General features: G+C 35.4%; 1 protein-coding gene across 3 annotated transcripts in view; it reads right to left on the minus strand.

Moving 5' to 3' along the window:
• SLAIN2 (SLAIN motif family member 2) overlaps positions 1 to 15250 on the minus strand; it is a 70039-nt gene that overhangs the window by 15637 nt on the left and 39152 nt on the right. For 2 of the 3 annotated variants that reach the window (XM_060188076.1, XM_016184906.2), the window contains 3 exons: positions 12583 to 12942; positions 11389 to 11526; positions 1453 to 1530 (listed from right to left, as the gene is read on the minus strand). In XM_060188076.1, the coding sequence (XP_060044059.1) occupies positions 1453 to 1530; positions 11389 to 11526; positions 12583 to 12942 (576 nt within the window). The remainder of the gene's footprint in view (positions 1 to 1452; positions 1531 to 11388; positions 11527 to 12582; positions 12943 to 15250) is intronic. The other variant, XM_007539689.2, reaches the window with a different exon arrangement.

Raw genomic sequence — 15250 nt, forward strand, 5'->3', positions numbered from 1 at the left:
TTTATTAGGGCCAGGGGAAAGAGCACAGTGGTTTTACAAGAGTTTCATGCCTGACACTCTGAGGTCTGAGGTTACAGGTTTGATCCATGCCACCACCATAAGCCAGAGTTAAGCAGTGCTCTAGATAAAAACAAGTGGCAGTATGAAAATTTTTAAGTAAAACTTAAAATTGTTTAAACCTACATGATCCAAAATTACATTGTGAAGCAGCTCAGAGACAATATGTAAAATTTATTTACATAAAATTAAAATTCACTGCTTTTTAATTATGAAATGGTAATCTGTTTTTGACACCAGAATCCTTTCATGTTCACTTTTTACCTACCGACTACCCTTAAAAGTACTTAAAAACATTCAGAGTGCTCAAAAAAACTAACTACTTCAGATAATTCCTAGGATAATCATTTTCTATAATAATTCACAAAAGTTAATGTCCATTTAAAGATGGAGTATATTTTATTCAATCTATAATTTCTGACAATGGTACCAATATGTATCTGTATTGGAAAACCTTTGATCAACTTCTGATATTCAAAACCCATTTACACATCCTGCTTTTTCTATATGACTAGTCCTTCTTTCAAAGTCTATTATTTAAATGTCCTCAAATATACTAAATTCATCAAATATCAACAAAACAGTTTAACAGTGAATTTGATATAATATCTATTACAGTATTTCTACAGCCATACTAGCCAATCTTTTTTCAAGAAATCAAATCTCAAACTTCCTCTTTACACATCTTTGCTATTTATTGGGTTGCGAAGCTACTACAAAATCTACATGTCCTGGGTAGAAGACCTTAGCCTATATATCCATTTACTCTGAGACTTTTATTAGTTTGTATAATGGTCTAATTCCACTGTACGTCTTTCAATTTCACATCTTTCTGAGCCACTGAAATCAATGAGATAATTTTGTGTCTAATCTTCATAGGTTTCTTCACCTCAGTTTCACAAAAGGTACAACTCCTTGAATATTACATATGTTATTAATTAACCACAACAACTTGATTGAACTCCAATTTCTAATGTGAGAATATACCCATTTCTTTCTATGCCTAAGTAAACCTAAAACAAGGTTAGAAGAAAATACATATACATAATGCCTGACATCTGGTTCATTTTAAAGATTTTATTCAGTAAATGTAGCATTAAACCAATGATCCCTCAATTTTAGATTGGTAAGAAAAACGGTCAATTCTCTAGTATCAAATACTGTATCTATATAACATTTGCTCCTTTCAGAGTAACAACCCAATACATACCTCTGGAGAGAACATTTCTTCTGGATTTATCCAAATAACAAAGAATGAATCCACTTTACTATTAAAAAAAAAAAAAAAAGACTAAAATATGCCCCACAGGCACGACTGACTCAGTATGGCAAAAGATGACTTAACTAACCTGACCATTTGCTGAAATTTTCAACTTAGTAAGAGGCTGTAGTTACCTCTTTTTGTAGATGAAGTTTGAAGCAACTGTTTGGCTTTGAGGGAAGTACGAGGCAAATTTTTCAGCCTTTGCGAAGCTGTTGAAAAATAAGGAACTGTAATATTTGTCTGGAAGGATAAGGTAAAGGTTATAGCTTCTGTAAACTTGAATAGTTTAATGCAAACTTGAAAATTTGTCAAGGAACAGAAACCATAAGATGAAAAATGTTAAAATCCCTAGAAGCAGAGGAATTTTAAAGTGATGCTGAGTGCATTAGGTTGGAAAGGAAAGGGGGATGGCAACCAGTGCAGGTGCTTACTTTTAGAAAGCTTCTTATAGATGAGAAAATCTAAAATATGTAAACTGATCAAAATATTAAAGAGAAAACAAGCCACCAGCAAACATGCTACAGGATGCAAAGAATATAAAGCCAATTAAGTAAAAATGATGAAAAACAAGCACACAGTATAGAATAAAATAAATGGAGTACTTGCTTGATGCAAAAAAAAAAAAAAGCGGGCTTTGGCAAAGCATTTATTGTTAGATGAATAGCCCTAACATGAAACAGAAATCCCTACACTCAAAAAGGAGAAGAAAACTCAGAACCAGGCAAGTCCTTACAGAGTCAGAATCTAGCTGTTTTAATCTTAACAATTATCATGCTGTAGAATACAACTAATCAATTGTACCTTAGATTTTGGATAGCAATGTATCTGGGCTGTGCACATATACATATGGGGGCGGTAGAGAGGTGTGTGTTTGTTAGCAAGGCTCAAGGGTTTTGGATAACAAAAAGCATCTGCTTTTTAAAGTGACTAATAAGAAGTTTTAAGCTCTCTTTAAACTCTTAATCTCAACTACAAAAACACTCAAAAACTAGCAAATAAACAGCAGTCCAGAGCCATCCAAAATTAAAGTGGCTTCAACAAACTGCATCAAACAACTAAGTAATTCTAAAAATGTCTCTCCCACATTGAAAGTCAGATTTTATAAAGCTTTAAAGTTAACGTGATAAAAGAGACACCATATCCATAACTCTGGCTAGAATAAGAAGTATCACTGGGTTGATAAAAGGATACTTGCTATCTTTTATATTACTGCTTAAGCCTTTCACACTAAGATGGTGTTTTCACACTAATAATATAGCTATCAGAAAGTAATGGCTAGTATTTTATACCAACAAACACTGCCAGACTACTAAGTAAAAAATCAACTTTGTAATGCATTACCATATATGTATGTCACAAAATATAGGATGCTTCCATCACTAAATTTTTTTCATGAATAATATATGGTTTTAACCATTCATATTACATTCATTCATTCCTGTTATTTCAACTTATTTTATTCCAGGTCCTTTCTTTATCTCTTTTTCTTTTCTTTCCTTTCTTCTCACCCCTAGCTCCCAAGGTACAATGGATCCAGTAACCAACTTTTACTTTCATGGAATTAAATTCTAAAAGAGGGGAGTTAGACTAAAAAAAATAGTATATAGTATATGGCCTCTAAGATGGTGCTGTCTTTTAAGGAAAAAAAATTAAGGAAGGGGTACCAGAAGTAGAAGATTTGATTATAAACATGCTGACCAGGAAATATTTCCCTGCAATGACATTTCCAGAAAGATCTGAAGGAAGAGATGAAGCAGAGAGAAGTTTGGGAAAGAATCTAGAGAGGAGGAAAAACAATTATAAAGGACCTGATGTAGAAGTATGCCTAGGATGTTTGAAGAATAAAAAGAGGCCATTGTGACTAGAATGAAATAAATAAGGGCAAAAAGTAACCATGTGTGCTTGTGCACACGTGATTACTCGCAGGCACACATGCGAGTACACATACAATACCTATTATTATTTTTTTAATGACTTACAAGCAGATGTTTTTGGAAAAGGAAAGGTCTTATTTAAATTCACAGCTACAATCACTTTGTTGGACTTTATTTAGCCTTCAAGTTTTATGGGGGATGCCATAACAGTATTCCTGAGTGAAGTAAAACTTTCCCAAAAGCCAAAGAACCACACTGCAATGGCTGGGGAAGTAGCTTATATGAGACTTGTATGCTTGAGGTTCTTAGTCAATCTCTTAATGCTACAAATACTGGAGTGATACCAGTCTCTGCTCCCTTCCCCCAATGCATAACTGTCTCCTATGAAATAAACAGAATCAGGCAGAGAACTTGCCTGATACACAATATGAACTAACCTACATAAGATGCAACATAATTTTTGTTACCCAAATGAGAACAAAAACTAAATTTGGGGGGTCACGTGGTGGCACACCTGGTAAAGTACACATAGTTCAAAGTACAAGGACTGGCAGAAGGATCCCGGTTCGAGCCCCTGGCTCCCTACCTGAACAGGGTCGCTTCACAAGCAGTGAAGCAGGTCTGCAGGTATCTTTTCTCTCCCTCTCTGTCTTCCCCTCCTCTCAATTTCTCTCTGCCCTATCCAACAACAACAGCAATAACATCACCACAGTGGAAAAAATGGCTACCAGTAGTGCAGGCACTGAGCCCCCTGGAAGAAAACAAAAAACAAAAAATAAACTAAATTTGATTTTAATTTATTATGCTTATTTTATCAGTTTTCTGAAGCTAGGAGAGGGAAAAGGAGGAAAAATTGTGATATTCATTGTTGTGACTGGACAGTACGTAATTATTTTTGCTTAAAATTAATGTAATTGTATAAGCACACAATCCCCTAAATAATGGAGGAGAGGTCCCAGGATTCCCTGTGTAAGTGTATGGCTAGTACTGAACTCTATATACTGTCCTTTTCCTATATGCATAACAAGAATCTGTAAGTTAGGCACAATGAGATTAATTACAACTAATAATAAAACACAATTTTAACAACAAACAATTAGTTAAGTAATATAACAACTCATCAATTGAAAGTGGTGGAAAAATTCTCATTATATACTAATATTTAGGACTACAGCTGACTACAAGTAACTGAAACTAGAAGGTGAAACTGCTTGATAAGAGATGGGGCTGCAGCACTACTTCTCTGAATGGCACTAAAACACTGACTTGACTATTTAATTTTTGCTACCACAGATTTAAACTACAAAGTCCAATGAAAGAAGGTTTTCATTTTTTCCTGGCCACCATCATTATCACTACTACTACTACTATGCTTTTGCAGCTCCAGGGTTTTGGACATGAATAATTTCACTACTCAGAAACCAACTTTTTCTTTTTTTAATATTTATTTTATTTATTTTCCCTTTTTGTTGCTCTTGTTTTTTTATTGTTGTTGTAATTATTATTGATATCTGTCATTGTTAGATAGGACAGAGAGAAATGGAGAGAAGAGGGGAAGACAGAGGGGGAGAGAAATATAGACACCTGCAGACCTGCTTCATTGCCTGTGAAGCGACTCCCTGCAGGTGGGGAGCCAGGAACTGGAACTGGGATCCTTCCACTGGTCCTTGTGCTTTATGCCACGTGCGCTTAACCTGCTGCGCTACCGCCTGACTCCCACAAACCAACTTTCTCTGTCTCTGTCTCTCTCTAATTTCAGAAAGAGAGAGACAGAGACACACCAAAGAACTGCTCCACCATGCCTGGAGGTCCCCCTGGTGTTGTTCATAGTATTCTCACGTGGCACAGGAACACAGGGCCTTCTGCATGGGAAGGCATGATCTCTACTGTAACTATTCATCATTATTGTTATAACTTATTTCACTAATGATTCTTACTGAATGTAATTTTTTAATACTGGAAAGATACTAAAAAAAATCTTCACCAGGTGCCAAATAGTAAGCACACACCACTATAATCCATTATTAATTACTGATAAAATGTCCTTGTCCTCACAATTTCTATGATATTAATTTTTCTTTTAATGTTTTATTTCTATTAATGGGGGGGGGGGCAGAGCACCACTCTGGCATATGCAGTACTGGGAGTCAAGCCTGGGGCCTCACACATGTGAATCCAACGTTTTATTCACTGTGTCACCTCCTGGTGCCCTTTATGACATTTTATTTCAAATCATTCATAGTGTACAAATTCTCAGTCACCCTTCAATCCTCTCTCCCTCCAATCTTCTCAGTGTTACCAAATTGTGTATCTTATTGTTTAATTAAGACATTTCATCCAGATCTTATCAACCCATATACCACTACTGTCTTTGTTCAGATCTCCACTTTTTTGCTAGGACTATTCCAATAGTCTGCTAAGTGGTTTCCAGTGCAACAATTTATTCTCCACAATTTTACCAGATTTGAGTTTTCAAAGAAACAAGCATACCATTGCTCCCCAAACATATAGGATATTGTTCAAATTGTTCAAAGTGATATTTTAAAACTTCCACAATCTGTTTTCTACCTACATTTCTTTGTACTGCACCTACTAGTCCATCATGTACTCTACAAATGAGTGATACAAAACGACTATAATTATGGTGCCTTTCCTAAGACTTCACTATTTATCTCACTACAGGTAGAATCTATACCTCTTTTCTTCACATGACTACATACAAGACAAGTTCCTCTATAACTGGCTATGATGTTTCTCTTTATCTTCCTAGAAAACCTCTCATGCTAATGAATTTAATTTTTCTTCTCAGTTCCCAATGAAGTTCCTGGCTATCACTCCCTGCTATTAGAGGATACAGGTTGTGCCATCCACATTTACATTTACACTGCCAGTGTACACACCCAACAAATATATACTGAATAACTAAAGAACAAATGAGTGAGTGACTACTAGATAAAATCGACAGTACTAAACTAAGCATTCAATGGGATGGGGTGGTGGTGTACCAGGTTGAGTGCATATATTACAGTGTTCAAGTCCCTGGTTTCCACCTGTAGGGGGGAATCTTCACGAGTCGTGCAGCAGTGCTGCAGGTGATTCTCTCCCATCTCAGCTTCTATCTCTATCCAAAATAAATAAATAAATATTTAAAAAATAGACTAGGTATTCAAGATACTCCATAGTCAGGATCTAATCTAGTGGTTCTCAAACTTGAATATGCCTCATATTAAGTTGAAAATTTCTTTAAAACAGAGAGCAACTTGAGATCCCAATCTCATATTTTCAATTAAATTTATAAAACTGTCAAGAAAAAAAAACCTTTATAAAATCTGTTTGAAGTTATCAGCCCAATATCACTGCACTACTTGTCATGAAACAAAAGTTTTACCAGTATTTCACCCACACTTATGTTAGCCAACTAGTTTTATTATGACACTGATTCTCAATTTCTGTTTTATAATAACGTAAAATTCAAGTGTAACCCTTTAAGTGTTTTGGTTCTAAGTGAAAGCTGAATTACTAGTATTTCTTCTCTTGGGTCCCATGCAGTATGGCTACATATGTATAAGCTGACAACTGTCCTTGATACTCCTTCAGAAAGAGGTACAAAATAGAATACAAATCCTAAATACCATCTTACTGGGAAGTATATTCTGAATCCTATGTAAAAATATTTTTCCTGTTGGCTAAATGTTAAGCAGATAGATAAATACTACACTAATTTATTTTATTATTTCATGGTAAATCACAAAGTATTTATGGTTCAATTAAAACTGTGCTCAAATAGAGTCACCCAATAACATTTTTTCACGATGCCTACTCATCTATCAGTGGATTAACATGATTTGGTCCAACTGTCATGAACTGGGAGAAAAACCAAGAGACTTAGGGAGGAGATGGGAGGGTGTAGTAATTTGGTCTTGCTTTTGCCACTTTTCTAGTTACATGACCTTTACAATTCATATGGATCTCTGCTTCCTCTTTATAAAAGTAAGAAATGGTTTGTTGTGCCGTTTGATTGAGATAATACTTGTGGATGTACTAAAAATACTAATGGAAGACTGAGTATTATTGCTGTTTTAAAACTTAAGATTGTCTTAGACTTCTTTTTCTTTCCTCATTAGTGAACCAATGGATAAATCCTCTAATTTTAGTAGAAACTAAACTTTCTATTAAGCTTATAGTTCTAGTCGTTCTTAGAAAACAAGGTACTAACATCTCTTTTTTTGGAGAAAAAAAAAGCTTTTTGTAACATTGTTTTCCCTAGAGAAATTGAGAAAATGACATATATCCATGATCTCTGCAGTGCTCTGGTTTTCTTAAACTGTTTAAGTTATGCTCATTTTCCAAGTATAAAAGTCGAAAATTGGCAAAAGCTATAAAAATAAATAGTACCATAACCCTCATGGTACTTGTATTTGAATGTCAGCATCAATAATAACGCAGCCACAGCAAATAAGCATAAAAATAGTGATTGGCATAGTAACAAGGCAACAGAAGTGGTTCCTTAAGTGAAAATAATAGCAACCTTGCAAAGTTAAGTTCATGCAGACCAGCAAGTAAGAACCAAAGCTTTCCTACTTAAGAGGTGAAAAAAGGGAAATATTTAAAAGAAAACAAAATGCAATATGTACCACTCTAACAAATGAAGTTTATATGATACAAAAATAAACAATACTAACTCATGTATAAAATTTATTAAAATTGTTATTACATTTGTATATTATATATATGACATAAAATGACTATTTTGAAAAAGCATAAATACATATATACATTTTTTATTTAGGAAAATAGTAACACTGCTTTTGGCTTCATTATATATTAAAACAAAAAGTTCTATATATTTTATAAGATAAACTTTATTATGTTTTGAACTTGCTAATATTCTTGATTTTCTACTTTTCAAATAAATTTTTGTGAAGTATGATTACACATTAAAATAAGCATTTATGACATTTCAATTATAATTTTCACCACAGCTAGATATAAAAATATGAACATTTTTAAAAAGGATGGTATTTTTCTGCTGCCTATACATTATCCAAATACTGAAACATACCATTATGAAACCACACATAGATATTTACCATTTAAAAGTAAATCACTGATTAGAATCTCCTGTTGCTCAATATATTTTCCTTAATTATCAACTTCTGGGAGAGAGGAAATAAATCACTTACAGAAAGAAAAAAAGTTTTAAAAAGTTTAGGCAATCATAAGTTGATTATGTAATAGTAAATTTAGCACTTGAGGAAAGAAACTCATACAAGGTCAGCATATTTTTCTTTTTTTTTTCCAGCATATTTTTCTATTATAACAATTTTATCTTAGATTTTCACGCCTTCCTATTTTCATGAAGAATTATTTTTCATTTCCATACAGTTTTGAGATGCGAGGGTAGCCTGAATAAAGAGCATTCATAAAAACATGAGAGAATAGTCCCAAGTGGAGCTGGTACAGACACTAATAGAATGATGTAAACAGTATATAGGGTATTACTGGTCTTAGCAAAAAGCTGAGAAGTTGTTTGAAGACATTATCATGAAAAATTTTGAGAAATTCAGAACTAAGTAATTCAAACTAAGTATAAAAGCAAATGCAAATGACAATTTAAATTAAATGTGCATACACTGTGAAAGTGAGTCTTATTATATACATGGGTTCTATTCCTTGATCTTAATGACATAAAATTCTCTTTCCTGTTGTATTGAATTTTGAAGATTGCTTTTTTTAAGGCAAATATTACCTACTGTCATTTAAATTTGGTTTAACCATAAGCTCATGTATCAATTCTCAAATGCCAAATTAACTTTACTAAGTTTAGTGCCAAGAAAGCTACCTCTCACCATTTCAGAGTTAACTTATGAGAGTGAAAGTTTTATCTCTGCTGCATGAGGTTCCAAGGTCCCAGAACTGAGCAGTACTCTGATGTCTCTCTCTGTCTCATTAAATAAACCTTAAAAATATTTTTGATCTTTACTTTCATTTTTTAAGTTTTCAAATACCTAGCTCTTATACCACTTAAGAGTATCCACATTGGCACTCATAATTACATAGCTAACAAGACCTGGAATATTAAATTTAATCTTGTACATAAACATGTTTTTGCTTCCATCAACTGGAAAAAACGACATGCACAAATTCCTAGATAACAATGTTCTTTTTTCCCCTCTTACTATTAATTTTGTGACTTATTTGTTTTTTGCCTCCAGGGCTATCACTGGGGCTTGGTGCCTGCACTACAAATTAATTGCTCCTGGCAGCCATTTTTTTCCTTTTGTTGTCCTTGTTTATCATCGTTGTTATTATTATTGTTGTTACTGCTATCGTTGTTGGGTAGGACAGAAAGAAATCGAGAGGAGGGGAAGAAAGAGAGGGAGAGAGAAAGATTGACACCTGCAGACCTGCTTCACTGCTTGTGAAGCGACCCCCCTGCAAGTGGGGAGCCGGGGGCTCAAACTGGGGTCTTTGTGCTGGTCCTTTGTGCCATGTGTGCTTAACCTGTTGCACTACTGCCCAGACCCCTGATAACAATTTTCTATAATGCCTTAAATTTCAAATTCTATCTGAGGAAAAACCTGGAATAACATCTACGTATAATTACTAAAATTATGGACGTGACAAATCTCTCTAGGTAGACTTAGACTCAATCAGGGTCAATGTTAAGTATGAATTCTTAACTTGCCACTAGAAACTGTGTTGACACAAGTAAATTATTTACTTAAGTGTCAGTTTCCTAAACTGTAGCATGTGCTAAATATAACTACTTCAAGGGATTGTTCTAGGTATTTAATAAGATTATCATGTATAGCGCAATGCTATGTAAGTTTCTGTAATATAAATAACATGTGAAGTTGATAAATAAGGAAAATGTAACAATAACTATCACAAAAAACAATTTGGATCAAATGGTTTTTTATCCCCTAGCTTAAGGAGTTTTGAGTCGCCAAGTACACTGTTAAACACAAAGTATATACAAAGTCAGCAAGCAAGAGCCAAGAAGAATGCAAGGAAATTTTAAAAAAAAGCTATCAAAATTTTAATCCTCAATAAACAAGGTACAAATGACCAGTAAGCTTCAAGTTCTACCACTCTTATTCATAGCTCTGAATGAATGAAGGAACATGGAGGTAACCACTTCAACAACTGTTAGTAACAGAATACAAAAGAACTGAGTGAATCAGACTCTACATCAGACACTAGAACTGATATGAGCTGTATAACATACAACAGGGATACTTACTGAATATTTAGAAGATTAGAAAGATAGCTGTGATACATCATTTAAAATTGGTTTAACCATAAGCTCATGTCAAGTCAGTAAGAAATACTTTAAGAAAATATTAACTTAAAAAAAAAAATCGGGAGTCAGGCGGTGGTGCAGTGGATTAAGTGCACATGGCGCAAAGCACAAGGACCGGCTGAAGGATCCTGGTTCGAGCCCCCGGCTCCCCACCTGCAGGGGAGTCGCTTCACAGGCAGTGAAGCAGGTCTACAGGTCTTTCTCCCCCTCGCTCTCCCTGGTTCTCTCTGTCCTAGCCAACAACAATGACATCAATAACCACAAGGGCAACAAAAGAAAAATAAATAAATTTAAAAAAAATTAAAGAAAAATCACCCTGTGCAGTAGTGTACTCATCTGTTCCCACATAGCTTCTTGGCTCTGTTTGGTCACTTTGTCTTCTAAGTGCTACTGCATGATTCTCTCTGAGCATTGCTTACATGTCTCAACTCAATCTCAACTACTTATTTCCATGAAGCTTTCTTTACTTAAAAATAAATAAATAAATAAAATGCTGGAGTATTATTCACTAAGAATGTAATATTCCTTGTACATTTATAAAATTTATTAGCTTTTATTAATACTTTAATAAGAATGCTGGGTTTTAGCAATTCGTTCCAGAACTTTTCACAAATTCCTGTCAGTTTTTAATTAATATATACTTATATAAGTATCTAAATTCTCTTGATTAAAATATCTAGGTTTAAAAAATATGGACAGATCAGAGTGCCATACGGATATAAAACAGTGATAAAGTTGGGTATCTAATATGGAATAATAAAAATTTTAATATAGTTATAAATACTTCATAGTAGCTAGCCACTACATTTTACTATATAGTTTAGTATAACTATTCAGCACATGATCTGTAATTTTCATTTAATAGCTGAAGCATAAGAGATACTCACTGGCTGAAGCCTGAGGTTGCATGCGAGGTATTCCTCCATTTGGCACTTGAAAGTTTGAGTCACTTCTGCTGCTTTTCACTGAGTCAACTTGTGTATTAGATGTTCGGGACAGGTTTGGAAGACTACGTCTTAGTTTTTCTGTGACAACAGAATTTTGAAGAGAAAAGGTCAGATAGAGAAACAATTATAATATTAAAAAAAAACATTTTATCGAGGGGGCCAGGTGGTGGCGCATTTGGATAAGCACACACATTACAGTGCACAAGGATCCAGGTTCAAGCCCCTGGTTCCCACCTGCAGGGGCGGAATCTTCACAAGTGGTGAAGCAGGGCTGTAGGTGTCCCTTTGTCTCTCTCCCTCTCTATCTTCCCCTCTCAATTTCTCTCTGCCTCTATACAATAATAAATAAAACACTAAAAAAAAAACATTTGAAAAAACATTTTATTTAGGAAAATAAATATCTGTCTTATAAAAATAAGCAACACATAATCCACATTCTAAAGAGTGGGTAGAAAAAGACCTCTAAAAATAAATATAAGATTCTAAATTTAGGGAGTCGGGCTATAGCGCAGTGGGTTAAGCGCAGGTGGCGCAAAGCACAAAGACTGGCATAAGGGTCCCGGTTCGAACCCTGGCTCCCCACCTGCAGGGGAGTCGCTTCACAAGCAGTGAAGCAGGTCTGCAGGTGTCTTATCTTTCTCTCCTCCTCTCTGTCTTCCCCTCCTCTCTCCATTTCTCTCTGTCCTATCCAACGACAACAACAATAATAACTATAACAATAAAACAAGGGCAACAAAAGGGAATAAATAAATAAATATTTTAAAAAAGATTCTAAATTTAAATTAAGGACAAAGTGAATTTAATTTTACAAGATTTGTTAGATTTGCCTTATTCTACCCAGGTGATTAATACATATTACTTCATGAGTAGGCCAAAGTCAAACTAAATTCACATCCTCCTTCATTTTTATTAATACACTATTAACAAATGATAAATTGAACACACTCCTGATCTGCTTACAGAATATACAAAGAGTTGGTACTCAATACAGAAATAGGAAGGACAACTGTTTTCCATAAACATTCTAACATAAAGTTTACTTTTTTTTTTTATGCTGGTGATTAAATCCAGGGCTTTATACATGCAAACCATGTACTTTACCACTGAGAACATCCCCAAAGACTGCTGTTTTACCTTCATTTTTAACACTACTTGTCTGTAGATCCGTGGGGTGGCCTTGAAGTGAAAGGCGAGGTTGTTGTAAGCGGGTAATCATAGGCTGTGAGGACACTCTACTATATTCTATTCCCCGAGCAGGAGAGCGTGAACGAGGTGAATTTCTGGGTGACTGCTTAGGTGATGGTCGAGGTGAATTGCGTGGTGATGGTGAAAACCTGTTAACAGCAGGGTATACTGCATGATGCATATTGTCATCTTCATCATCTAAACTTTGTGCATCAAGTTCCTGATCACTAAAAGTACCCCGTCTTGTAGAATTGCAAGATGAGCCAGAACTGCGCCGAGATGTGGTAGCTGCATACTCTTGTCGGAGACCTGACAATAATGAATGTGTTATTTTATTTCTTTAATTTACCTTCATAAGGTCTAAAAGTGAAAAATATCTTTGGAAAATTCAAATAGAATATAAAGGAAAAACTCCCTTTCCACTGGAGTCATCTTAGATAATATCCAATTACGGATGTATAAACCACATCTAAAGAGTTACTTTCATTTTATTTTTTCTTTTTTATAGGTTTTTTAAAAAATTTTTTAAATATTTATTTATCTATTCCCTTTTGTTGCCCTTGTTGTTTTATTGTTGTTGGATATGACAGAGAGGAATGGAGAGAGAAGGGGAAGACGGGGAGAGAAAGACACCTGCGGACCTACTTCACGGCCTGCGAAGAGACTCCTCTGCAGGTAGGGAGCCGCGGGCTCGAACCGGGATCCTTACTCTCGCCCTTGCGCTTTGCTCCACGCGCGCTTAATTGCTGCACTACCGCCCCACTCCCTATTATTTTATTTTATTTTATTTTTAATATTTATTCATTTATTCCCTTTTGTTGCCCTTGTAGTTATTATTGTTGTTATTGATACTGTCGTTGTTGGATAGGACACAGAGAAATGGAGACAGAAGGGGAAGACAGAGGGGGAGAGATAGACACCTGCAGACCTGCTTCACTGTTTGTGAAGTGACTCCCCTGCAGGTGGGGAGCTGGGGGCTCGGGCCGGGATCCTTATGCTTGCCCCTGCACTTTGCACCATGTGCGCTTAACCCGTTGTGCTACCGCCTGACTCCCTAAGAGTTATTTTAAAATGGAACAAGCCTCTGTCCAATTTATCTAAAATCTATACTACGAGGCAGAGCCATAAATTTATAAGTGTTTCTATCCCTAAAATAGTAGTTGATGTGTGAGACTAATAAATTCTGGATATACATCTGATCCCACCCTTAGGAATTCAATATTTGGGCATAAATAAAATGCCAATTACTTTATAATCTGAGAGAATTCCAAAACAAAAAAAACAGGTTTAAATTCTAAGACTTTTGGGCTGAGCAGTGGCGTATGTTACCATGTACAAAGACTTGGGTTCAATTCCCTGATCCTCACCTGCAGAAGAAAGCGTCACAATTGGTGAAAGAGTGTTCCAAGTACCTCTATTTTTCTCTCCCCATTTCTATATTCTTTTTGCCACCAGGGTTGTTGCTGGAGCTCAGTGTCTGCACTAGTTGTCTCTCATTCTCAGGGACTAATCATTCCTTTTATTTTTTTCCTTTTGTAAGACAGAGAGAAATTTGAGGGGGGGGGGCGTAGATTGAGAGGGAGTGAGAAAGACACCTGCAGACCTGCTTCACTACTTATGAAGCATTCCTCTACAGGTAGGGAGCAGGGGCTTGAACTCAGGTCCCTGAGCATGGTTATGTGTGTGCTTAACTGAGTGCTCCACCTCCCAGGCCCTTTTCTGTTTCTATAAGAAAAAAAATTTTTTTTAAATAGTCATCATGTAGGCATGGAAGCTCAGCCTTAACATTGGTGACAAAATAAATAAATGGATAAATAATAAATAAATAAAATTCTACAACTTCTAAAAATTGTCTCGATGACTTCCCTCCCTCTCCGTCAACACATCTTTGGAAATTTTCAAAAGCTATAAAAATACCTAGAACAACAACAAAAATGGTGAGACATAATCAATGAAAAACAAACTGTACTTCCAAAAAATATGTAGTTTTATCAATATTTTGTTTTTCACTTTAACAATAAGGAGGCAGAACCAGACAATAGCCCCAAACATTAATTAAAAAACTTTCTTTTAATACCAAAAACCTAGTGATACAGTGTTATAAAAAAATTATTTTTGAGGAGGCCAGGTGGTGGCTCACCTGATTGAGTGCACGTTACAATGCCCAAGGACCTGGGTTTGAGCCCCCAGTCCCCACCTGCAGGAGGAAAGCTTTGCAAGTGGTCAAACAGTGCTGCAGGTGTGTCTTCCTGTCTCTCTCCCTTGTTACCTTCCCCTTCCTCCTCAAATTCTGTCTGTCTCTATCCAATAAATAAAGATAATTTGGGAGGGGGGGAAGCTTAGCAGTTCCAAGGAGGCATCACACACATTTTTAACGTCTTTTTTTTTAAAAAGATTTTATTTATTTATGAGAAAGATGAGAGAGAGAGACAGACAGACAGACAGACGCACAGAGAGAACACCAAACATCACTCTGTTACATGTGCTGCCAGGGACTGAACTCAAGACCTCATGCTTGAGAGTCCAGTGCTTTATCCATTGCACCACCTCCTGGATCACTTTAACGTCTTTTTTAAAATCATCAGAAAAATAAATGTCAAATGGCTTAGAAAGGACT

This window comes from Erinaceus europaeus, chromosome 3, assembly GCF_950295315.1.
Source record: "Erinaceus europaeus chromosome 3, mEriEur2.1, whole genome shotgun sequence".
Lineage (NCBI taxonomy): Eukaryota > Metazoa > Chordata > Mammalia > Eulipotyphla > Erinaceidae > Erinaceus > Erinaceus europaeus.